Source organism: Mobula hypostoma, chromosome 13, assembly GCF_963921235.1.
Source record: "Mobula hypostoma chromosome 13, sMobHyp1.1, whole genome shotgun sequence".
Classification (NCBI taxonomy): Eukaryota; Metazoa; Chordata; class Chondrichthyes; order Myliobatiformes; family Myliobatidae; genus Mobula; species Mobula hypostoma.
The window spans coordinates 24,031,217-24,058,872 of NC_086109.1; the positions used below are offsets into that span (position 1 = coordinate 24,031,217).

At 42.9% G+C, this 27,656-nt stretch overlaps 1 protein-coding gene across 2 annotated transcripts in view; it reads right to left on the minus strand.

Moving 5' to 3' along the window:
- Positions 1 to 27,656, minus strand: part of foxp4 (forkhead box P4) — a 398,372-nt gene that overhangs the window by 66,218 nt on the left and 304,498 nt on the right. For both annotated transcript variants that reach the window (XM_063065460.1, XM_063065461.1), the window contains exons 6-8: positions 23,342 to 23,489; positions 17,371 to 17,575; positions 12,040 to 12,144 (exon numbers count right to left, since the gene is read on the minus strand). In XM_063065460.1, the coding sequence (XP_062921530.1) occupies positions 12,040 to 12,144; positions 17,371 to 17,575; positions 23,342 to 23,489 (458 nt within the window). The remainder of the gene's footprint in view (positions 1 to 12,039; positions 12,145 to 17,370; positions 17,576 to 23,341; positions 23,490 to 27,656) is intronic.

Genomic DNA, 27,656 nt, shown 5'->3' on the forward strand with positions numbered 1-27,656 from the left:
TAAGAGGTGAGGGAGGAAAAATATATATATATTTAGTTAGTTAGTTTGTTAGATGCAGAGTAGGCTCTTTGAGACAGGCTGCTCATTGATTCTTTGATTTAACCCTACCCTAATCATGGGACAATTTTCAAAGACCAATTAACTGGATAGGGGATACATCTTTGGATTGTGGGAGGAAACCAGAACACCCAGAAGAAACCTGCATGGTCACATAAAAACTCCTTACAGGCAGTGGCAGGAATTGAACTGGGGTCACCGGTAATGTAAAGCGTTCTGTTAACCACCATGCTACATATGCAAGGTATCTCTCCAAATGGATTATATGTATGCATATACAGTACGTGCGTAATTGTTTATACATAAGGAGCCATGATTGTATAAACTTGTGTTTGAATATGTGCATTTGTGTGTGCACGTGTGTCTATGTACCTATGCTTACTTCGCTATTCAGCCTTTGCTTTGTTCCACTCTTAATGCCTTCTACTTCAATATTTTTTTCTATTTTTGACAAATCGCCAAGCCTGCAACATTGAACTGTCTGCTTCTCGTTACTATTAATATTTGATCCACTGAGGGTTTCCGGCATTTTGCTTGCTTTATTTATGAAAACAACAGTTTATAAAATTCCTGAGAAATACTTCAGCAATTTATTTTATGCTCAATGGCCTTATGTTCTACCTTACTGATACCATACCTGCTCCTTTGAAGTTCCTCCTTGGTATTCAATGGGTTAAATGAAAGAGGATCAAGATGGGATTTTTTTTCTAAATCCCATCCCACTCCAGGATGAAGTGAGATCCTGTAAATCAGATACCACAGGAGGTGTCTGTGGGAGAAAGCCTGCATTATAGTTAAATGTTGTATCCAATTATTGTCTCCCCTGGTACCTGTGTCCCCATTACCACTCCCCTGTGTCTGCCTAAATCACTTCACTAATGAGGTCAGTACCTGAGAGCGCTTACTGGTAGAGATACTGTTAACAGATCGACTGTTTGCACATCTCAGCTAATTGGCTAAATAAAATTCTACAATTATGCACCAGGCCATAAAACACCAACTCAACAATGCAGCTAATAGAAAGAATGCAATGACTGACACCTTGTAGAGTACTTCTGAGAATACTTAGATACGATCAGATTGCTTTGCTCTGTTCCAAGGGGACAGTTTTCTCTATTTGTGATCTTAAAAAAATAAAGGCATGATAATAAATTGTTAAAGTAAATGATAATGCCTAAAATAAAACTACATCATATTTACAACATGTGATTAGGCCATTTGGCCCAGAAGGCCCATTCTATTTTGTTCCACTTGACTTCATTTTCAGTCTCTTTTCATCATAGCCTGTTTCTTTCTCCTTCATATGTTTGAGTGGCTTGTCTTCAGCTACCTTTAAAATAATCGCTTCTGTGGTAAATTCCACATTTAACCTAACCATTGGGAAATAATACAGACAAAATGTTCTGGGAGTACTCCGCGGATGTCTAGACCACACCTGTGGGAAGAGAGACAGAGGTTTCAGGTCGATGACCTTTGGAGTATGTGACCTGGGGGGCAATATCATTCGCGGGGGCCTGATTCTCTTGTCCTTTTTGAATATACCCATCTGGGAGGTGCTGCTATGGACAGGCCTGCATTCCTTTCTGTGGACACTGCAGTCACGGGATATCGGTCCACATCGCTACTCTTCAACGTATATGAAAGAGATCTAAATGTTCATTTCATTCACTCCTGATGTGCGGTAACTGCAGCGGCATAATCCTATCTAAAATAAGGGAGGTGGGAGGGGAGACAATAGACAGTAGGTGCAGGAGTAGGCCATTCGGCCCTTCGAGCCAGCACCGCCATTCACTGTGATCATGGCTGATCAGCCACAATCAGTACCCTGTTCCTGCCTTCTCCCCATATCCCTTGACTCCGCTATCTCTAAGAGCTCTATCTAACTCTTTCTTGAAAGAATCCAGAGAATTGGCCTCCACTGCCTTCTGAGGCAGAGCATTCCACAGATCCACAACCCTCTGTGTGAAAAAGTTTTTCCTCAACTCCGTTCGAAATGGTCTACCCCTTATTCTTAAACTGTAGCCTCTGGTTCTGGACTCCCCCAGCATCGGGAACATGTTTCCTGCCTCTAGTGTGTCCAGTCCCTTAATAATCTTATATGTTTCAATCAGATCCCCTCTCATCCTTCTAAATTCCAGTGTATACAAGCCCAGCCGCTCCAATCTTTCAACATATGACATCCCTGCCATCCCTGGAATTAACCCAGTGAACCTACACTGCACTCCCTCCATAGCAAGAATGTCCTTCCTCAAATTTGGAGATGAAAACTGCACACAATACTCCAGGTGAGGTCTCACCAGGGCCTTGTACAACTGCAGGAGGACCTCTTTGCTCCTATACTCAACTCCCCTTGTTATGGAGGCCAACATGCCATTGGCTTTCTTCACTGCCTGCTGTACCTGTATGCCTACTTTCAGTGACTGATGAACAAGGACACCCAGATCTCGTTGTACTTCCTCTTTTCCTAACTTGACACCATTCAGATAGTAATCTGCCTTCCTGTTCTTGCCACCAAAGTGGATAACCTCACATCCGGCATAGTTTGCATATTGTTGTTTGGTTGTTTGTGGTTTTGTATTGCTATATTTATGCTCTATTCTTGGTTGGTGCAGCTATAACGAAACCCAATTTCCCTCGGGATCAATAAAGTATGTCTATCTATCTATCTATCTATCTATCTATCTATCTATCTATCTATCTGTGTATCTATCTATTTATCCAGAGGAGGTGAGATGCACATTCTGTGGCAATGTAGTGCTTGTAATTTTAAAAAGTACAGGATGAGGGGGAGTGTGATGTGAGGAAGAGGATTAAGATTGAAGGCATCTTGGTCTTCAGCCCCATTGCAGGTCAAGAAGTTAGCAACTGCAATTCTAATAATTGCCAGCACCACCTCCTCCATTGGGGTTTGGAAATACAGCTCCTTCTGTCTCTTCAGTTACCGTCAGCTGCCCAGTTTATGCAATTTGTCCTGCAGGAGTGAGGAAAGCGTGTCAGTGGGTGTTGTTCCGTGAGTTTGGATGCTGTAGCAATGATCATCAAACAGATAGCACGGCGTGTGGAAATGAGACTTAGAACAGTTCTAAGTGTGGGAGTATCGGAGTGTTAGGAATAAGCCCTGACTGACATAATAGTTGTAGATGAGAGATAGCGGTATGGTGAATTGAACAGGTGTCTAAGGCAGGTGGTGCTTTTAGCAGAATATGTTAAATTTTCAGTGCAGGCTTTCAGCAGTGGTGAAACAGCTCACACAGGCCATTGGACTGCGGGTGATACGCTGTGGTGTGATGCAATTTAGCACTGAGGTTCTGGCCAGAGGTCTGATGTGAATTGGGGACCGTGGCTGGAAGAAATATCAGATGGGGTGCCAAACCAAGTGACCCAGGTGCGAATGAACACCCGAGCCATGTCTGCAGCCATCGTCGACACCAGAGGAGAACCTCTGACCTACAGTCCACCATGGTTAGGAGATAGAAACATAGAAACATAGAAAATAGGTGCAGGAGTAGGCCATTCGGCCCTTCGAGCCTGCACCGCCATTTATTATGATCATGGCTGATCATCCAACTCAGAACCCCGCCCCAGCCTTCCCTCCATACCCCCTGACCCCCGTAGCCACAAGGGCCATATCTAACTCCCTCTTAAATATAGCCAATGAACTGGCCTCAACTGTTTCCTGTGGCAGAGAATTCCACAGATTCACCACTCTCTGTGTGAAGAAGTTTTTCCTAATCTCGGTCCTAAAAGGCTTCCCCTCTATCCTCAAACTGTGGCCCCTCGTTCTGGACTTCCCCAACATCGGGAACAATCTTCCTGCATCTAGCCTGTCCAATCCCTTTAGGATCTTATACGTTTCAATCAGATCCCCCCCTCAATCTTCTAAATTCCAACGAGTACAAGCCCAGTTCATCCAGTCTTTCTTCATATGAAAGTCCTGCCATCCCAGGAATCAATTTGGTGAACCTTCTTTGTACTCCCTCTATGGCAAGGATGTCTTTCCTCAGATTAGGGGACCAAAACTGCACACAGTACTCCAGGTGTGGTCTCACCAAGGCCTTGTACAACTGCAGTAGTACCTCTCTGCTCCTGTACTCGAATCCCCTCGCTATAAATGCCAGCATACCATTCGCCTTTTTCACCGCCTGCTGTACCTGCATGCCCACTTTCAATGACTGGTGTATAATGACACCCAGGTCTCGTTGCACCTCCCCTTTTCCTAATCAGCCACCATTCAGATAATAATCTGTTTTCCTATTTTTGCCACCAAAGTGGAGATGCATGGAAACGTGGGAGGGAGAATAAAACCAACCAGGTCTACATTGACCTGGTCAAACCATCACCCAGGGACTTCAATAGGTGCTGAACGTGACAGTTAGCCTTCGCTGGATGACACATAACACAGGGTGCACTACAATCTCGTATGTCCTTCCTAAGGTCTTGCCACACAAACTTTAAAGCAACCACCTTCTATGAAGCCTTCCTGCTCAGATGCGAGAGGCTGTGAATGGAGTTAAAAACTATATGCCTCCAGTTTGTCAGCACTGTGGGGCAAAGGCAATCTGACAGGAGAGAAACTGAACTTGACGTCAGCCAACCGCAGGCCTGTGACTACTGTCCTGTAAGCTTGAACCTCTGGCCCTGGGTCAGTAGCTTGGACGGCTGGTGGCGCAGTGGTATCAGTGCCGGACTTTGGAGCGAAGGCTCCTGAGTTCGAATCCAAGTCGAGCCACCCCCCACCCCACCCGAGCATGCTTTCCATCCGTGCCAGGTTGAGCATCGGGCTAGCCACTCAGCCTCGTAAAAAAAACAAGGGTCGAGTCAGGAACGTTCATGTCATGACCCGGTTAATCCGCAAAGAGACCAATCCTGACACTATGCGCCAGAGAAGAATGGCTGACTGTCTGGTGTGACACGCTAGAAAGGAATACCTTGGTCAGCTGCCATGCTAGCATAGTAAACCCTGCTATGTATGATATGGACGGTGGGCTTGAGCAGCAATCGGCCACAGCATTACTTTTCCCTACGATGTGCTCTACATCGGTTGCGAATTCTGAAATGTAGGCCAGATGGTGTTGCTACTGTGCACACCAACAGTCTGATGCTTTGGCCATCGTGTGCGTGAAGGGTTTGTGGTCAACGAATACTATGAAATGCTGACATTCGAATAGAAAATGAAAATGGATAGAGACTCTCGAGTGGAAAATGGAAATGGATAGAGACCGAGCAGCTCGTGGCCAAAAGTGCTGTACTTCCTCTCGCGGGGTACGGAGCTGTTGGCTGAAGAAGGCAAGTGGCTGCCACAAACCTCCAACCAACTGTTTATGCACATCATCCACAGCATAGTCTGAGGGGTCAGTGGTGATGGCTATGGGTACATTGGGGAGTGGGTGTGTCAGTATCGTCACATTCAAAAGAGCTTGTCTGGTGTCGGCAAATGTTCTAGTCATGCCCGCTAATGGCTCAAGCATGCAACTAGTAGCACTGCCTTTAAGGGCACTGGATAAATGGAGCACAAGTTCAGCAACTCACAGAATAAAATGGTGGGAGAGTTTCACCATACCTAAAAACTCTTGCAGTGCTTTGGTAGTGCAGGACAGTGGAAAGTTCACAATATGAGGGGTGATTGATAAGTTCGTAGCCTAAGGTAGAAGGCGATGAGTTATACAGCTCTCGTTATAAACACGTGCAGTTCAACTCTTTGAGTGATTATGCAGAAAGATTGAAGTTAATAACTCATCTCCTTCTACCTTAGGCCATGAACTTATCAATCACCCCTGCTGTGGACCACTTCTGGAGGTCCAAGAAACTGACTTCAACAAAGAAGGGATCCGTATGCTCGATGACGGCTGGACTAAGTGTGTAAGTGGAGGAGGGGACTATGTTGAAAAATAAATGTGCTAGGTTTTCTAAAATTGACTCCTTCTACCTTAGGCCACGAACTTATCAATCACCTCTCGTAGCAGCCGCTTTTGACGGCAGGGGTTTCACACCTTCTATGGAGATACGGTGGCTGAGAAAGTCAATAGCAGACAACCCAAACTGGCATTTAGTGGGGTTAATACTCAGCCCATGTTAGCTTAAGCACTTGAAAAGTGTGTGGAAATGTGATAAGTGTTCGGTTTTCAATGCGCTGGTGTCAAGTATATTGTCCAAATAAACAAAAAGAAAATGAAGTTTTTTAACACAGAGTCCACTAGTCACTGGAAAGCCTGTGCTGCATTTTTCAGCTCAAACAGGATATGCAGAAACACAAATGGGCCAAATGGGGCTATAACAGCAGTTTTGGGAACGTCCTCAGTGCACACAGGCATCTCATGGTAGCCCCTGACTAAGTCTATTTAAAAAAAAATTATCTCTCTAGCCAAAAAGTCTTGAATATGTTGGACTGGGGAATGATCAGGGTTGGTGACCTCATTAAAGCGACGGTAATTGCCACATGGAGGCCAACAGCTTTTCGACATGTACAATGTCAAGTATTCCCATGTCAGCAAACTCAGGCTCTGCAATGGCCAACTTCTCTAAGTCCAGTCTACATGCACAGGCATGGACCAGTGAGCCAGTTGTGGAAATGTGGTGCTCAACACCATGCCATATGACTGCGATGGAAAATGTGGGCTTGGTGATGTTTGGGACTTTGCCCAGCCGGCGAGTAAATTCACATGCGGTGGTGCATGCGCTAGACAGGGTTGTCGTGGGAACGTACGGGGGGAGCAGGGTAATGACCCACAGTCCTCTGCGTCCACAAGCTGGCAGTCCTTAAGATCTAGTAATAGTCCTATGTCATACAGGAAATCTGCGCCAAGCTTTCGCCAAAACAAATCCCCATGTGTGGCATCGTCCACTGAAACAGAGAGTCATGCATCGTGTCCCTTAAGTCTAGATCCTGCTTCCGTTGGCGGCCTCCAGCAAGGGTCTGTCTCTCTCTGCCTTATAATCAATGAGTGTCCATGTCACTCAGGAAGTGTCGCCCTGAAAGGGTGTCCCTAATGAACAATAGACATCCCTGGCAGCTGGAACCCACGGTGTTCACAGACTTCTGCTGTCCCGATGCACGGGCACTCTCGAACCTGCATGGCGATTGGCACTTGCCGAAGCATGCATGGTAAAGACGTAGACCTGGCGTTATCCGGTTTAGAGCCATGGCCGCGTGTCTGCCAGAGGCTCTGCTGACAAGGTTTATTGCAACAGGGAAAGGAAGAGGAATGATTTACCTCTGCCTAGCTGAGTGTAGACCATTGGCCATTCTAGCAAGCTGTCTGTAATCCTTCACGGGTGTATTAGTGAGGGCCGTGCAAACCTGATCAGGCATTTGTTGCATAAAAGGTTCTCTATCAACGTAGTAAAATTGAATCTTGTCCACGGTGATCTCTCAGAGAGAACTGGGCTTCCACCTGTGAAAACCACATGGTAGTGTGCTGTTCCCAAAACTTCGGCAGCTTCAAAGCATCTGTGTTGGTCGCTGTGTCTTTGAGTAACCCTGGAATCGTCCAAGAGCGTCAGGGTCACCAGTGTAGGATTTTGTGAATAAAGCATACGAGGGTCATTTTATGTGCTTAACAAAAGCCACAACCTTTACCAGCAAACCCAAAAGCCATTGCCTTACACTGACACCATTATGTCAGGCATCGTCTCTCAATGTGAACACAGCAACTCAATGACGATATTTGTGAATTATGTAGAACAGTTTCTATAATGAACAATATGTGTCATTTGTTACCTGTTACATTACCCTGCATCTGAGTGTGCAGGACCTGACTCCTGGCACTGAGCACTTCGGCCATTTGGTCTCTCAGTGTGATTGAGGGTCTTCTGGCCTTGTTGGGGGGAATCCAGGATATTCTCTTATTTTTCACTACTTCCAACAAACATCCAAAAGTGCTGGAGCCACTGTTTCTCATTTCCACTGTTTTCCACATCAGATTCATTTTTCTGCTATACTGCTGCAAGTACAATGCCCTTCCTTTAGGAAAAGATACCAGCTACCTTTAAGCTACACAGGTAGGTTTAACTGGTGCTGGCCACCCCAACATCTCTTCACTTGTAGGTTCAGTGTAGCAGGACCTAGCAGGATGCAGGAATCATCCAAGAACACAGACAGCGTGAAGTTGGTGCTGCCCAAGCAGCAATCAACTGCCAGAAGTTAACTCTTCGTCGCCTTCAGTTTGGCCCCCATCACTTCTAATAGACTCCTCATGGACTCATCAGGGAAGAGGCTACACAGCATCCAACCCAAGGCCACCAGACTCAAAAACAGCTACTTCCCCCAAGCCATCAGGCTGATCAACAGCTCCACCATTAACCACACCCACTCATTTTATCATTTCCTGTCGGAGCCACTTTATGCACATACAATCAGTCTATGGACATAAGCTAGTCTTAAGTAATTATATTTATTACATTTTTATTACATTCTTTATGCTTCTTGTATGTTTTTCTGTGGTGTAACCAATCTGTAGTAGCAATCATTTTGTTCTCCTTCACACTTGGGTGCTGACGAACGACAATAAGTAATCTTGAATCTCAAATGCTTTTATACTGAGAAATAAAAATACAGAGTAAGGCGGGGGGGGGGAGAAGAGAGACAGAGTGAGGATGGGGGAAAGAAAGTGGAAAACTGGGGTTGTGGCTGGATGATGTTCCAACAACCCTTCGGGATTATGTTCAACTGGTACTTAGTGCAATTATGACAAATTGGAAAAATATTAGCTCTTGAATGGAATTTAGTCAGAATGGGATCTTTTGATGTGTTGTGGGACTGATCCTTGTATCCACCTTTAGGCTTCTAAATGCTCTGTTCACCGCTTATTCTGGCTTCTTTTACAACACTGATTTTTTTTTCCCGCTGATGCTCGCTGTGCTTTCAACTGCCTGAGTCCTCAGCTCTGTAGTACTTTCCCCAATGAGTCTACCTCTCCTCCTTCGAACCATCTTTCATAGTTCAATTGTAAACTTCATTTCAAATTTCAAAGTAAAAATTATCATCAAAGTACATATATGACACCATATACAATACTGAGATTCATTTTCTTGTGGGCATACTCAGCATACATGTAGAATAGCAACAATAACAGAATCAATGGAAGATACCGTATAGTTATAGAATCATAGAACACTACAGCACAGAAACAGGCCCTTCAGTCCATCTTGAACAGTCCCGAGCTATAATTCTGCCTAGTCCCATTGACCTGCACCTGGACAGTAGCCCTACATAACCATCTCATAAATGTACTTATCCCAATTACTCTTAAATTTTGACATCAAGCCCACATCCACTACTACCACTCGCAGCTCATTCCGCACCCTCACCACCCGCTAAGTGAGGAAGTTCCCCTAGTGTTCCTTTTAAACATTTCATCTTTCACCCTTAACCCATGACCTCTAGTTCTAGTCCCAGTTGTCCCATGGAGTCCCTTGCGGTTTCACTGAGACATTTCACACAATGATGGGTAGGTCACAGATTTCAATGTAAAAACTAATGTGAGATTAATTGAGTACCTTATTTCTGCAAATAAATATGAATGAATTTATTCATGAATACTATGACAAAATGATTATCAGCACCCAGTTGCCCACCAGTGAGAACATCTACCATAAACGCTGCCTGGGCAGGGTGAAAAGCATTATCAAGGATGCATCTCACCCTAACCATGGACTTTTTACTCTCCTCCCATCTGGTAGGTGCTACAGGAGCCTCCACTCCTGCACCAGCAGGAACAGGAAGAGCTTCTTCCCTGAGGCTGTGACCTTGCTGAACCTCACATCACAGCGCAAAGCAGTATTGCACCCATATTGTACTGTCTCAGTACTTTTATATTTGTGTGCTGTAGCACTTACTTTTTATTCGCAGTTATTTTGTAATTAACACTATTCTTTGCATTTCTGGTTAGATGCTAACTGCATTTCATTGGCTTTATATCTGTACTCAGCACAATAACAATAAAGTTGAATCTAATCTAAACTAATGTTTAAGTTTTACTCAAGAGATGCTGGGGTGGTGGCAAAGGCAGATACATTAGGGATACTTGGGAAACTCTTAGGTAGGCAAATGGATTATAGAAAAATGGAGGGAAAGGTTAGATTGATCTTATAGGCTAAAAGGTTGACACAACATGGAGGGCCAAAGGGCTTGTACTATGCTGTAATGTTCTATGTTCTACATTCTAAGACTGAAAAACCATAAGACCATGCGGGGGGTGGTGTTAAAAAGGCTGACTATTTTTAATTAATTAATTTGTTTGTTTGGTTATCTATTGAGATACAGTGTGGAATAGGCTCTTCTGGCCCTTCGAGCCACATTGCCCAGCAATCCTCCAATTTAATCCTAGCCTAATCACGGGACAACTTACAACGACCAATTAACCTACCAAATGGTAAGTCTTCCCTCTAAGGTGTGCGCGTGTGTGCGCTCACATTCATCTTTTGTTATTAGTACAAGAAGAAATTTAAACTGCGCACAAAATGTTGTCACCCTCTACCTCGTGGGCATGTTAAGTCTATTTCACGATCGTACATAATCACACTTCCTTTTCCAGTTTCTGCTGTGGATGGTGTTGAGAATGTGGAGTTTGCAATGATTTGTCCGCAGATTTTAGAACTGGCTTATTTATACTGTTATTATTGAAGAAAATATTGATTCATTACGTCAAATTCCAAAGAGGTAGAGGGTCTGAAGCACAAAAGAGCTGCTGGTTCATTTAAAGTGGAACGGCTTAATGAAACAGTAAAAACTGCTACACCAGAAGCTCATGAAGTTAGGAATGTGCAGCTTTGAGAAATATTTACGTACAATACAGAACACAAATATGTTATCCACATGTATTGTTGCAATGTAAAGGTTAGTAGAGAATTTGCAAGTGAGAAGAAATGGAGTGATATTTGGAAACTTGACTTTTTAAAACGTCATTGAGCAAGCATATGAACAGTGTGCAAAAGTTCCAGTGAGATCCCAACAAGGGCCTGCTACATATGTTTTGTGAGATATGTTTTGTGAGAGTGCAGAAGAACAAAAGTGAAAACGGTCAAACCCAGAGGACAATGTTCTCATTGACAATTATTTCATTTCTTTTAAACATTGAACAACAAACTGGACTTGGTAGTTCATTATCCTTAGAATAGCTTCAGGTTTACTTCCACTCAAAAACACAGTGCGCGCATGTTGTTGTCACTAGGCAAAAAAATTGCACACAGCACAAGATTTTTGCGAACACTGGTCATTACAAATCAGAGGGAATGTTGCCCACACAGTCACGGGAAGAACATACAAAACTCCTTACAGGCAGTGGCGGGAATTGAACCCGAGTCACCTGTACTGTAAAGCATTGTGCTAACCACTATGCTACTGTGCTGCCCCAATAAGTTGTGGAGGGATAAGCAGAACACTTTCAGAAACTCAAAGGGAAGGTAACCGAATGACTGAAGAACTTGAAGAAGGTCAGAGTTGATGAGGGAGATTCCAAAGGAGTTGGCATTTATTTATATGGATTTTTTTAATGAATTGAACAAGATGCAGGTTCTTGGTGTTGATATTATTGCTCAAGTTCTGATGTTAGCCTCACACTCTGAGAGATGGAAGTGAAATGAAAGCCCTTGGGTGCGAGTTATATTCAATAATTTCCAAGCAGCATTCCACAATAGCGTCATTCAATTGCAAGTCAGCTACACAACGCGCTCTCTTCTGAAATTGTATTGACTTCAATGCATTGAAACTGGAAGCAACACTACCATGTAATGGTTGCCAAACTAAATGTTCAACAACAGCTGTGACAAATTTCTATTCTAACATCATTCTTGCAGATTGAAGCAAGGGAGAAAAAGTAGAGGGCAGAATTAAGGTAACTTGATTGATGGTAGAAGTTCTATTGAGGCCAAAAATCAAAATCGAACCTAATTATTACATCCTCCAGTATTACCATCCACGAGGTGTATTCAACTACTTGTACCACCACACTCCAGCCTGTGAAATAGATATCTGTAGATACATACTTTAGAAATTGTCCCATATCATCGCAGAGAGCTTCACAGCCAGGCCATTTGCATTCTCCATGTCCAAACAAGGGGTGAACACCAGGGGCTTCTTCATGTGACAAGCTGGGGAAAAACAGACAGAAATTATTTACCATTAATGAAACAACACGGAAAATCCATTCACAAGCACTGCCATCACTTTGCTTTATGAGAAAAGAATTTCAGCATTATATCAGTGACTTTGCCACAGAAGTAGATTATTTGTCATTATGGGCTGCCTCGGGGAGGCATGGACCTACAAAGGTCAAACAGAATGTGACAACCAACCTGCTGTGATTTTATCTTCTGTTAAGAGTATAAACAGGTTGATAATTGGAGTGAACAGAATTTCAGCTCAACATCCTAAAGCCTTTAAATAGTTTGTGATATACGTATCAGCCATGTGAGTCAGCGCATTGATATGGACTCCAGTAAAATATTTAAAGAAATGTTTTTCCAGCAATTCTGGTTTTCTTCTCCCACACATAGCTTAAAATAACGTCGAACCTCGCACACTGGTTCCTGACATCTGAACCACTCTCCGTTTCTTCCTGCCTTGCCATATGCCCTCCACGGACGTCCCAATTAATTGATTCTTCAGCGCTCATTGGAGTTTAAACCTGAAATATCTGCTCAAGCCTTTGGATTGTTGATCCCACAATGTTCTGTCTCTTTCCATTGGGCTACACCGGAGGGCAGCCGGTGACAAGTTGCATCTTCGCATTCAGGTGATGATGGAGGAAATTAATGAGGAAGAAATAAAAAAAATTAAATTGTTTCTGTTTTAGGAATATCTGTCCTGACATTGCCATTATAAATATATTTAGGAAGTTACCAAATCCCATGGGGCTGATTATGAAAATGACGGAATGCACGCGACATATTTCTGAAGGAGAAAAATGAATGCTCAGGGCAGAAGCTCTTCATCACAGACATGAGCCCGACCCTACCTGAAGTGTTAACCTGTCTTTACTGCAGCTGATAGATCTGCAGTGTATTTCCAGAATGCTGATTTCCTGCATTTGAGCTTTCTTTGCCCCTACCCGATCTGCCGCAGAATATCCTTCCCAATATGGCTGTCTGCTCCTAAGGCCTCTGCTCACAGTTAAAGTTCAAAGTTCGGGGTAAATCTATTATCAAAGTATGCATATGTCACCATATATACCTTGAGATTCACTTTCCTACTAGCATTTACTGGAAAATAAAGAGATACAATAGATTTTTTTTTAAAAAGCTATACATAAACACAGACTGATAAACTGTAACTGGTTTATTAAAGTAGTCACTGTTCATAAAATGATGTGGGTTATAGACAGAATAGACAACTAGTAGCATTTCCCCACGACTGAGATATCTTGGACACGAAAGCATATACTTGGTTGAGGAGGTGAGGGAGAGTACAAAGGAGAGGTGAGGTGCAATGCAAGTCTCTTTTAACATAACCAGTGGTTGGGTCCTTGAAAGTTCTGCTGGTGCTGATGGCAGAGGCAAATAGCGTAGGAGACTCTCAAATCGACACACGAACATGCAGAGATGGGAGGGATATGGTTAATGTGCAGGAAAAAGGGATTAGATTAATTAGGAACCATTGCTTTAATTATAACCACAAGGAAGTCTGCAGATGCTGGAAATCCAAAGTAACACACACACACACACAAAATGCTAGCAGAACTCAACAGGTCAGGCAGCATCTGTGGAAATGAATAAGCAGTCAACGTTCTCAGGACTAGAAAGGAAGGAGGAAGACACCAGAATAAAGAGGAGGGGGTAGGGGAAGGAGAATTTCTCGGGGGTGACAGGTGAAGCTAGGTGGGTGGGAAAGATAAAGGGCTAGCAAGGAATGAATCTGATAGGAGAGGAGAGTGGACCATAGGAGAAAGGGAAGGAGGAGGTGACCCAGGGGTAAGTAATAGGCAGGTGAGAAGAGGTAAGAGGCCAGAATGGGGAATAGAAGAAAGCGGGGGGGAGAGAAATTTTTTAACTGGAAGGAGAAATTGATATTCATGCCATCAGGTTGGAGGCTACCCAGACAGAATACAAGGTGTTGCTCCTCTACCCTGATGACTGCCTTATCTTGGCACAAGAGGCAGCAAAGGACTGATATTTGGGAATTGGATTTAAAATGTTTGGCCATGGGTAATTTCCACTTTTGGCAGGTGGAGCAGAGCTGTTCAACGAGGCAGTTTCCCAAATTACAATGGACCTCACCAGTTTAATTGCTTTGGCACAAGGTCATGGTCCGAAAAGGGCCTGTTTTGTGCTGTTCTTTCTTCCAAATTTATTATCACAGGCTAGACTGAACAACCAAGCATAATGATACTTTTCTCATTAAGCAAGTAGTAGGGTGAGAAACTGAAGTCATTATTGCTTTATTAGTTTGGGCATAACGAGTCAAGTTATTTGCAGCATTTCACCATTGACAACCCACTGTTGAATAAAGGAATTCATTGAGGTTTTCATTCAAGGAGAGCTAAGAAGATTTGAACATAACACCTTACAGGACTGCAGCACACTCAAAGAGCTCAAGGCTTCATAGGACTGCCAGTTTTCCCATTGCAGAGGGTGCCACTGACTGCATGCACATTGATTTGCAAGTAACACATGTTATGTCTGACCTGACCATGAGCTGGAGTGTGGCTGACCACAGGCAGTGAACATTTTGGCCATCACACAATACTGTGGCAGCAGTCAATCTGATTCCTCTTCCTACAGTCTGCTGAGCTTGTGCACTTGTACATATAATCAGTGGCCACTTTATTAGATATGCCTGTACACCTGCTTGTTAATGCAAATATCTGCTCAGCCAATCATGTGGCGGCAACTCAATGCATAAAAACATGCAGACATGGTCAAGAGGTTCAGTTGCTGTTGACAGCAAACATCAGACTGGGGAAGAAAGATGATCTAAGTGACTGTGACTGAAAAATGATTGTTGGTGCCAGATGGGGTGGTTTGAGTAATTTCAGAAACTGCTGAACATCTGGGTTTTTTGTGCACAACACTCTCCAGAGTTTACAGAGCACAGTGCAAAAAACAAAAAAAAGAACAATAGCTAGTGAGCAGTTCTGTGGGTGAAAATATGGTGTTAATGAGAGAGGTCAGAGGAGAATGGCCAGACGGGCTCAAGCTGATAGGAAGGCAACAGTAATTCAAAAAACCATGCATTAAAACAGTGGTGTACATAAGAGCATCTCTGGATGAACAATACGTTGAACCTTGAAGCCGCAGAAGAAGACCACTGTGGGTTCACTCCTGTGGCCATTTTGTTAGGTACACGCCTGTATCTAATAAAATGGTCACTGAGTGTCTAGATCAATAGTTGAGTGCTAAGAGGTCGTCACTCCTTTTGCTATGCTGAAAGCAGGAAACAACCAATCTGTAGAGTTACTGAGTCATTGACCTCAGTACAATTAAGTCAGTATGTCCATTAGGAATGGGGATTAGTCGGAGGCAAGAGATTGTAGATTAGTTGGATCTCTAAAGATGATTATGTCAGTATGCCTGTTTGGAGAAATTGGATCAGTGTGACCTCAAGAATAATTTCAATGCAAAGCAACTAGGACCATTGGGTCAATCTGGTCAGTGACGCCATTAGGGTTATTAAATCAGTATGGTAAATTTCACAAACACCACCTGTACCTTTTGCCTCAGACAGACTGTGATTTCAAGCCTCACTCTAGAGACATCAGTACATAATTTAAGCTGATAACACAATAATATATTGAAGGATTGAATATTAAACTGTCACCAAAACCATTATTACGGGTGAAGTGTTCAACCAAACACCTCACTTCCCCACTCAGGCAAATACAAAATACATATTCAGAAGAAGGGAAGTGTCTTGGGCTGACATTCAATGATTACCACTAAAACCGGCTAGATGGTCACTGATCGAAAGACTACGCATGTGATGTAACAGGCCCATATTACAGGGACATGAGCAATATATAGATTTATGTTTGTTTCCTCTCTTCATGTTTGCCTCCAACAAGCAGGGAAACCATGTAATCTAATCACTCCCTGAGACACAGAGATAAATTACCTTTCAAGAACAGTCAGAGCATAGCTCCCTGTCTTGGAAGATATAAACAGCAGCAGGGATACACATGTCAGGCCTGCCACTGGGTAATGTGCCACAGACCAGAAATGATCCTTGCATTGAAGAATGATCCACACCAACTGTATGCAGGCACAGTGTATATGCATGATCTGCCACACTCCTTACTGCTGAGTTTAATGAGATTACCTGTCCTGGAGAGTGTGACCAATGTCTGTCCCATAGCTGTACCTGAAAATTAAAAACCACTTTCTCTAGTCATACACTGGTCTTATGAAGGCCGAACGAAGATTCAGTTAATTAAGGGTTGAAAATCAAAGCAATATTTGGGCTTTGGAGGGCACTGGAATAACCGCAGAGAAATTGCTGGTGTATAGAATGTGCTGTTTTGTTGGCTATTCTAACCAATTTTTACAGGAGCACCTTTGAAAGTGTCCAGCTGCATCATTGTCTAGTATGGGAATTGCATGGCATCTGTCCACAGGACCCTACAAAGGACAGAGGACTGCTTTGACGATCATTGGAGTCTCTCTTCCACCCATCTGAGATATTTATCAGGAGCGCTGTATATGCAGGGTGCTTAGCAATGTCAAGGATCCCTGCCACTGGAGCCACAATCTCTTTGACCCCCTCTACCATTAGCCAGGAGGTACTGTGACATTAGGACAGAGACTGTTAGGATGGGAAACAGCTTCTTACCCCAGGCTGTGCGACTACGAACTTCCTGCCACCACCTGGGTCTCAACACTGATGAAACTCCAGTAGTGTTGAACAATATATAGATTTATGTTTGCTTACTTTTTGAATAGTGTTGTAAATGCACCTTATGCTAAATGTCAATCTTCTGGAAAATATTTTATTATTTGTTAATGTTTTTGTAGGTAATATTACTTCATGTTTTGTGTATATGTACTGTATTATGTACCTTCATCTGGGGGAACATTGTTTCATTTTGTGGTCTGCATGTATCCAGTTGAATGACCATAAACCTGAACTTAGTCTATCTGTGACTGACAATGGTGAGAAGTCTCTCATTGCCACCATGGATATTTTTAACATTGAGACTGACATAAAAGTGAATGAAGGACAGGCAAGTGAAGCTGTAATCAGCTATGACCTGACTGAATGATGGAATGAACTAGTGTACGAACTTTCCTCGCAAACCACTGCTGAACAGGAATTACAGAAAATTCATAAGATACATCAGGCTAGGTCTTTACTCGCAAGTCAGAAACTCTTTTGGTTGCCGGTACCTTTCTCTCTTTGGAGTGTGGATGGAATTCTGCCCATTCAGCAAGGAATGGTGGGGTATTGACGGTGAGATCTTTGGGGCTAGGAAGGAGCTAGAAGTAGAGCTGTTGGTTGAGAGGTCGAGGCTTTCACTCTTCGGCGTGTCCTCCATGCTTTGTACACCAGTCATTTCTTTCCACATTTGTTGGAAGTCTGCCGGACACATCGCTGTGAATGACAACAGAGAATCAGTTCTAGATTTTGGCATTAAAGCCGCACAATCCTATACTTCCACAGCACCATTAATACAATAATATGTCCTAACTTGTTTCACAGAAGTTCTACCAAATAAATTTGATACTGAATCACACAGGACAGAGGATCAATAGCTTGACCACAGAATAATGAGTTCAGGAAGGTTGTTAAAGATGGAGAAAGAGGAAGAAGCATGGAAGGATTCGGGAAGGAATTCCAGATCTGGTGCATGGCACATAAAGGAGTGATGATCAGTGTTACAGAACTGGAAATTTGGGATGTACGGGTGAGGTGTAACAGAGAAACAGCTCTGGAAGAAGTTACAAAGAAAATGAAGGGTTAGGACTGTGTTTGGATTTTAATGAAACATGCAATAGACAGGCTTCTTCAAAGTACTTAAATCACTTACTTTACATGTCAGATGCAAGATCTTGTGCGTTTAATATTAAACCAAGCATCAGTAAACAATGCCTCAGTAGCAAATCACACAGTTAAAAAAAAGCTTGGCTCTTGTGGAGTGTAGTAAGGAGAAACCTGTATTGTATTACTTCAGTAAATGTAGATTGTGACAACAGACTTGGGAATTGCAACCAACATCTGAAGGTTTCCTTCAGATAAATGAGATTTAAAAAAAAATCCATTTCTGCTTTAATTCCTTATACAATATTTCCCCGTTAATACCCTTGATTTTTCTGATGTGTTCTGAATGATATCTGCATTTGCTAGACTTTCCTCCCATACCTCCTCAGTGATGACAAGAGGAGGAGAAGGTCCTATTGGAAATATTGTTTGTCACTCCTGGTCTATTCATTGAAACCTTTGACAATGGTTCAATGTTTCAGTTTAATATCAGAGAATGTATACAGTATACAATCTGAAATCCTTACTCTTCCACAAAACAGAAAAAGAAAAAAACCAAAGAATGAATAATAGAAAATGTTATAACCCCAAAATAGTGAAAATGTTACCATCAAGAACCAACTCTCATTTAGATACTGTGTCATAACTAATTGCCAACCTTTGATGGCACTTTCAAGTGGACATTGTACCTTTGAGAGGCCTTATGAGGATATTAGTCAAATCTTTTAATTATCATGTGGAATTTATCAGCAGCATGTTCTGCAGTAAATTTCATTTGATGCCAATTAGAGACATAAAGATTCAAAATTTTGAAGAAGTAAGGATCTTTTTATCTATCTGAACAAATTTTTGATGGCTTCCCAAAAATAAAACGGTTGATAAGTTAATTGGCCACTGTAAATTGCCCCTCAATATCAGGCGAGTTGTTAAATTGGGGGAGGGGCAGTTGATGAGAAAGCAGCGAGAATAAAATGGGATCGGTGTAGGATAAATGTGCGTTTGATGGTCACTGCGGGCTCAGTGGGCTAAGGACCTGGCTTCCATGCCACATGACTCCATGACTCATCAAATAACTTTTCACCTCCAGTCACCTTGTCGACAAGCAGTCATTCTCCCATCTTCAATAATTTAAAAAAATTAACCAAAGTATTCACAAAAATCGAAAGAGCTTCTCCCCCAGAGATCCGTTAATTTTCTTCCTGAAATTAAAATTAATCTCAAATTCCAAAAGATTCAGGGCTATTTATGAAATTACAAGGAATTGATCCCAGCCTTGGGTGTGGAAAATGGAGAAGAAAGTCTTGCATTTTATGATACTTTATACAGCTCTTTCAGAACAACATGGTTGCTTTACAGCCTATGAGAGGATTTGCAACAGTTTTCACTGGAGTAATGTATGAAATTTGGAAGCTGATTTTTAATAGAAAGCTCTCATAAATGACAAAATGATCAAGACAAAATGATCTTATTTTCTGTAGCAGTGAAGTGTTTAAATTACTTTTAGAGAGGGACTGATTTTGAGAGTTCTGAGAACCAGAATTGAATAATTAGTGAGGGTGCAGGGAGGATCTGGCCATTAGTTGAGTTGTGACAGTGGCTGAATGGGTTCAGTATCTCTGTATGACACTAATTAGAGCAACATTACTTCCTGATAGTTACCAATGCAAGACTGGCCTGCACTTATTAAATCTAAAGGTTGAATCTCCTATTAGTCGTTTGTCTCCAGTTGTATCAAAATCGTTAATTGTGACTTTTCTAGTGCAGATATAAATAATCAGTAATTGTTTTCAAAATATTGAGTTGGAGAAAATATTTTAATTAGGCCACAACAAAGGGGAAAAAGAAACTATCTGAGGTGTTTTTTTTTGTTGTTAAGACTGTAGCCTCAGGCTCCCAGCCTAACCCATCACTGCAGCCTTTGATTGAATGAAAAATAGTGTGGCAAGAGGCGTTTGGGGATACAGGTGCTGCCTAATTTAACATATCAAGAGGAATCATTAAAAGAACAGAGCTTAACGTGAAAATTAGAAGCAAGAGAATATGGGTCAATTGCTACGATTGCCAACGCCTGACAAATTGTGCATTCTCTCTTTGACAAAAAGCACCTCAAGAGCCAATTTGAATTGGTCCTTGCTTTAAAAATGTGAGAAACATTAAAAGTTAATTCCATGAGGGAAACTTCAGGTTATTTCTGGGCAAGGGAGCCAAAAGGAGTACAGTGATCTTCCTCATTATTTTCAGAGGTTAACATGATTCTGAAGCCCATTTGTTGGCCTGGAGTGAATGCCCAGAACAGAGGCTAGTGCCTTTTCCTGGCGCTGTGGGGTTAGGTTTACATGCAAACGGGGAGTAGATAATGGTATCAATTTTTTTTTCTGATATGAAAAAAAGGATGTGGTAGCATTGGAGAAGATCCAGAGGAGGTTTACAAAAATTATTTTAGGAACAAAAGGGTTAATGTAAGATGAAAATTTGATGGCTCTGGGCCTATATTCATTGGGTTCTAGAAGAATGAGTGGGGATCTCACTGAAACCTATGGAAGATTGAATGGCCTAGAGTGGACGTGGAAAAGAAGTTTCCAGTAGTGGGAGAGTCGAGGATCAGAGGGCACTGCCTTAGAATATGCCCCTTTAGAGCAGAGATGAGGAGGAATTTCTTTAACCAGAAGGCAGTGAATCCTTGGAATTCATTGTCACAGATGGGTGTGGAGGCCAAGTTATTGGGTATAATTAAAGCAGAAGTTGATCAGTTCTTCATTAGTAAGGGTGTCAAAGGTTATGGGGAGTAGGCAGGAGAGGAAAAATAAATTAGCTATGATCGAAATGCAGAGAAAACTCAATGGGCCAAATAGCTTAATTCTACTGATATGACTTATGCTCTTAATAATGACATTGCTGAGTGAATTGTTTTATCGCAAACAGATAATGCCATCAATAGCTATCTTGTTTTTCTTAAATCTGATCTATTTTGAAAATCCAGTTCAAATTCTCAATCTTCCACAATAGGGTTTAAACACAAAGTATTTTGGATTAATTAGCCAGATCTCCGGATTACTACATCAGAAAAAAGCAATCAATGTGTATTTGATAATCTATTCTGCACTACTGAACCACGTTAAGACAATACAACATAATAACAGCAGCTGAATCTTATAAACAAAGCACTCTCAAAGATTCAGTGTTTTGAATGATGTCCCCTCTCCTTATCCTGCTCATTCAGGTAATTTTTAAGGCCTAAGGAAGTAAGCTAGGGAGTTCCCTTCAGTGTCCTGATCAATGCTGCTACTTTACATTCAGTAGCCAGTAAGCAGAATAGCTAGCCAATCAATCCCTAAGCAAACTACAATGATGGACTTCCTTGTTTTTGTGAGTGAAAGAAAACAGCATTCTGGATCTAGACCAAAATAGGGGGAAGACTTCAAGGATGAAAAGGAAACAAGCATCACAGAGATGGACAATAGCCGTCTACCAAATGTGGAATTAGTGGTGCACAACCACTTGGAGCTTGATAGGGAAAATTTTCCACAAAATGAACTGGCCCTAAACAAATCTCAATTAGATTTACCTGGGTAAATCCCCAAGTTCTCCTTCTTCGTTTTCTTAGTCAGCCCCTCTGGAACGAGGATGACCAGCCTTCACCCTAGTTCTGAAGGTTATGAGTTGGCTGATGAAACCAATGCAGGAACCACAAACTTCTGCACAGATTGAGCAGAAGATTCCTGATGGAGCCACTAATTATTAGATCAGACTAATTGTACCAAAAGTTCCCATAGATCAGTAAGGATGCTGCTCTTCCTCAGGGACTTGAGCACAGATCGAGCTTACTTTGCTGTTTCCTTCTCCCAGAACAGAGCTCAGAACAGAGTTTCTGTTTCAGGAATCTGCTGCTGCAGGCTGAAAGTTGGCTTTCCTGGAAACTGGGATCCTTGGCTGCCAAGTCTGCGTATACAGGTGACGTTAGTCTTTGCTCGGGATTGGAAGGATGGAAGTGTAACCATTCCAACCTCTGACCTGGACTTTAGCTCTGTAGTCCCTGAAACTGCTGTCATTTCCAACAATTACCGGGGACTCAAATTAAAGTCAGTAAAGTTCCCAACTATGGAAATCAAACCGTGTAAGGTCAGGCATTGGGAAAGCCATTTGCCTGTCCATGAATAATTTACAGCCGTTTAGTTGTACTGTAGAAAACTATCAGAATTTACATCTGCTCTTTCTTATCTACAACACTGAAATCAGTATAAAATAAAGCCATGAAATTCTATATATCCCTGTGGGCACTAAACTAAGCCTAGGAAATGGTGGTACAGATCACAGCAAACACGAGGAAATCTGCAGATGCTGGAATTTCAAGCAACACACATAAAAATTGTTGGTAAACGCAGCAGGCCAGGCAGCATCAATTCGTCACAGCTCCAGGGATTCAAGTGGAGTCATAAGGTCATAGAGAAGTACAGCACAGAAATGGGCCCTTCGGCCCATCTAGTCCATGCCAAAACCATTTAATCTGCCTATTGCCATTGGCCTGCACTGGGACCATAGCCCTCCATATCCCTACTATTCATGCACCTATCCAGATTTCTCTTAAATGTTGAAATCAAGCTCGCATACGCCACTTGTGATGGCAGCTCATTCCACACTCTGAGTGAAGAAGTTTCCCTTCATGTTCCCTTTAAACTTCTCACCTTTCACCCTTAACCCATGACCTCTGGTTGTAGTCCCACCCAAGTCCTGATCTCTGACACTGCCTATTTGCAGTTGGCATGTGATTGTGCAGGTTTCCTCCGGACGCTCCTGTCTCCTGCTACAAAAGTCGGTGGGTTAGTTGTCCACAGATGGCTGTGACTTGATCAAGTGCAAGTCTAAATTTATTTGCTGTCATCTGACTGTACATATATACAAGCAAGCAAAGCAACATTCCTCCAGACCACGGTGCACCCACAAAACACATATCACACACAGCGCATAAACCAAAATATTACCACAAATAACTTAAAAATATATCTTTCAAAATGCATGCAGTATGCAGCACAAGTAAACAGTAAACAGCTCGTTGTCCTAGTGACAGGATCTCGGTGGTGGCAGGGTAGTTATTACGCCCACAGCCCGAGGGAAGAAGCTGTTACCCAGTCTGGCAGTCCTAGTCCTGATGCTTCTGTGCTTCCTTCCTGACAGTAGTGGGTCAGAGAGATTGTGGCTGGGTGTTCAAGTGAGAGGTAGAATCCTGGGTGTGGGGCGGGAGGTGAGCTGATGTGAATGTGGGGAGGATAAAAATGTGATCAGCGTTTGAATTAGGCCTCGGGTCCCCTTTCATGCCTGTCTTCTGTCTACCTTGTGGCGGACTCAGCACTGGTAAGTGGAGTGAGGGAGTCTGGGTCTTACCTTGTGCCAGGGTCTGCAGCGGGACAGTGGGCTGCCCAGGCTGCAGCGTCACGAGGCCCTGTCGTTGAAGGTTCAGAAGATGCTGTTGCTGAAGCTGTTGCATTTGAAGAATCTGCTGCTGGAAGGCAAGCTGCTTGCTTCCCAGCTGCTGCAGTTTGAAGAGAGAAAGAAGCCATCAGAGACTGAATTCCAGTGGCAGGCAAACATCAGAAGCAAAACACATGCACCGCCCGTCTTAAAGGTGCCCACTTCACCGGTGTTGTGTCCACTTTTACCCTGCAGTATTTTGGTTTGTCCTTCCTTTTAGAGGTCAGCATACAAACCCTTGTTGACGATCACGCAACAGAAGGCATCATAGCTGAACCTGTGTTTATGGACTTTCTAATAGCGTGTCACTGGGTAGCAATCACAAAAAAAATCCTTAGATCCGGCAGCTCTTGCCTTGGCTGATATTGCCTAAGATAAATTAAGCAAAGGTCTCTTATCTGTGGGGGGTTAGTACCAGGTTAGATTGTATAATCATCCACTAATCTGTCAGATTGTGGCTTGTATACACAATGCTAACATTTGCAGTAACATCACCAATATTAACACAAAACTGCAGTAACATTATTTAGGATTAAGTTCAATACCCATGTTTAACTCTTCCCACACCAAAGGACTCGGGATGGTGTAAATGAATTCATGCCCATTCAAGACATTCATCATGGGCTGAAGGGCCCATACTGTGCTGTGATGATCTCTGTTCTATCGGAGGGAAGGGTTAGATTGATCGAAGAGCAGGTTAAAAGGTCGACAATACATTGTGGGCCAAAGAGTCTGCGCTGTGCTGTAATGTTTTATGTTCCAAGTCAACAGACAGTGACCATCTCAAGGTCTCTGTTATCCAATTGTTTTCTGTCACCAACATTATGCACCGTGAGGGCGGGGAAATGCACAGCTCAGTGCAGCCAGAATATCATCCAGGATGGCTCACATATGACTGAGCCGTCGTTGGTTCTCCCAGCCCATCGACCTAGAACTTCTGATAGAAGTGAAGCAGGTTGTGCCCGAGCAAAGAGAAGCCGGGACCAGGAAATGCGTGATCCAAATTCATGCACTCCCCACCCTATTGGAGATGCAGTGAGACATCACTGATGGAGCAATGCATTGTCCTAGGTGGCATCTTCTGAATGGGATATTCGATGGAGTTGTTGTTTGCACTCTCATGTATGTAAAAGAAGATATTAACACTATCTTTTGGAAGAAGCGCAATGAGGTGAGGATTGGGGTGGACTTCCAGCTTGGTAATCAGACCTGTATTTGATCCATTTTACAGCAATTCAAAAATAGATTTTCTCACTGTTGTCAATGGAAACAAACAAAGCATGACAGCACCTCGACTTTCTGAGATGTTTGCGTAGATGCAGCATGTCACCTAAAATTTCGACAAACGTTTATAGATGCACAGTGGAGAGTATCCAAACTGGTCACATCACAGCTTGATATGGAAGCACCAATGCCCGAGAATGGAAAAGTCTCCTGAAAGTGGTGATGTAGCTCAGTCCACCCCAGGCAAAGCCCTCCCCATCACTGAGCACATTTACATGGAGCACTGCCACAAGAAAGCAGCATCCATCATCAAGGATGCCCGCCATACAGGCCATGCTCTCTTTTCTGTACTGCCGTCAGACAGGAGGAATTGAAGCCTCAGATCCCATACCACGAGGTTCATGTACAGTTATTACCCTTCAACTATCAGGCTCCTGAACTGGCCTGGATAACTTCACTCACCACAACTCTAAATCCATTCCACAACCTACAGTCTCACTTCCAAGGACTCTACAACTCATGTTCTCAGTATTATTTTTCTTTATTTGCACAATTTGTCTTATTTTGCACATTGGTTGTTTGCTGGTCCTTAATTACATATAGTTTTTCATGAATTCTATTGCATTGCTTTATTTTCCTGTAAATGCCTGCAAAATGCATTTCAAGGTTGTATATGGAATGGATATGGTAAGGACACTGATAAATAAATTTACTTTGACTTTGACTATTGATATTACACCAGTGGCCACAGTTCAGAAGTACTTCACTGCATAAAAACTATTTCAAGAGGGTTGCACAGGTATGGCAGAGAGGGGAAGGGAGAGTTAGAATGTGAGGCTGGAGACCCCACATGGGAATCAGAAAAGGACACTTTCACTCTCCCCCCTGTCCCTAACCTCTCCTTTCCCCCATCCCCTCCCACCTATAAAAACACAAAGAAACATTCCAATCCATAGAGTTGCTGCTGTTTGCAGTTCCTCTTCTTGTTTCTTGACCTGGTGGGGACACCAGAATAGTTTCCTGATTGTCCCTTAATCGTACCAAAACTACTGTTCATTATTCTCTGCATAAAACCTCCTCCTAATGGCTTGTCAGCATTATTTTTTATGAATACAGGATTCGAGCTTTCATACATTTTAAACTAAGGATGTACAGATTTTTTTTTGTGAAGTTCTGCTTTTGTGGTGATGGCTTCACTAACGAGCAGCCCTCTGCGGCCTATTAACATAGTCCCCAGCGATGTGTTAGTAAACCAGGATACCAAGGCACAGCCAGCTGCTTGAACCCTGTCACAGCTCTGACACATCTTATCTGAATGTATTAAATATGAATATATTACCAATGAGTCCCTGCACTAACATACATTAGTAAGAAATCTCCACGCTGGGCTCTGTGGAAAATGAGAATTGAACAAAGCTACCCTTTCCACTTTAGGTATCCATTGAATTACACCCAGTGTGACTTTATATTGTCTGGCTCTTTCACTTCTCCAACTCCATCAATCCAACTATCAAGAGTTTTGATTGAAAAGTAATATGAAGACAGCACAGTGCTGAACATGGGAGCACTGACGTGGTACATTTATGAGCAAGGCAGTGACCTAATATGAAACTCTTTTCATTTAAAGATGAAATCAGGCTAATACCTCCAGGAGATCTCCCTCTACTGTTGGGTCCTGGCTCTGGACTGGATGACCTATGCTTCTCCTCCCATGTGGTCCTGCCTTAGGAAGAGTTGTCAGTTGCTTAATCTTAAAGAAATTGTGGTTGTTCCTCTCTGCGTCTTGTGGAGCATTGGACGGCAACCTTCCCATTTCTTTAGCATTTTGTCTGATTTTTACTAGACCGAGTTGCTAGCTCGATGCTCAACCCAGCACAGATGGAAAGTGAGCGTGCAAGGAACCAGTCGGATTCGAACCCAGAACCACTCGCCTCGAAGTCCGGTGTAGATGCTACTAACACCACCGGCTGACATAATCTTAGAGGAAGGCGCGATGCAATCAGTTTTAGCTGGCAACTCCACCATTCAGCATTCCCAAACCAATGGAGTTGTTCTGGCATCAACAAGCATTGAAGAGTAAAGATATGCGAAAAGCTATAGTCAAATAGCTCTTTAAAGGAATAAAGCCTCTTGCTGTTTGTGTGATTGACACCCAGTGTGCAGATGTTTAGGTGCTGATAACAGACCAATAAACAGCCAGTGTGATTTCCTGGTAAATAATTATTAAGACTGAACTCCTCCGCACTGTTCGGCTTTTCCAGAAGGACACTGCTTCCCACTTGGAGCAGGGTTTGAGTGATGAAACCAGGCTTTGCTTAAAGGCCAGCCAAGGTGTGGTAGGAGAAGAAGATGGCCCCTCCCTAAATCTACCAGATAGCACAGGCTGGCAACCAACATCGCTGCCCTTTCACATTCGGATGCTGCTCCTTAAGGCTGATTTATACTTGTGCGTCAAATGTACGCCGTAGGTACGGCATAGCCACGTACCCTAAGCTGTACTCTATGCCGAACCCTACGCCGTAGCCTAACACGCACCTCTCCCAAAATGTAACTACGCGTCACGGCGACGCAGACCGAAACAACTGTGATTGGTCTGCTTGGTAGCATCACATTTCCTCCTACGCTGCAATAGCTTCCCATTAGGTGACTGAAGGGCAGGGAAGGAACTCTGGCTGCAATGCTTTCCATAAAGCTTTACAGACCTCCGAAATTATGGGCGACCCTGTGCTTGACACCAGTTTGTAGCTAGCTGCTACAATCTGTTGACGTCCACCTGAAGCTAAAACTCGAATGGTGATTGCCAGTCTCTGAGTATACCGTGCGTACACTATGTGAAATAAATGGTTGGAGACGATGAACCAAATCGTCAAATCTACCTGCTGACATCCGAAAATATTTGAAATGCATTTCCTCGTCCATGTCTCTCAGTGGCTGGACAAGCACAGAAAATTCACCCTCTTTCAGTTTCAGTCGCCATTGTTTGAAGTTTGAGTTTCTTCGTGTT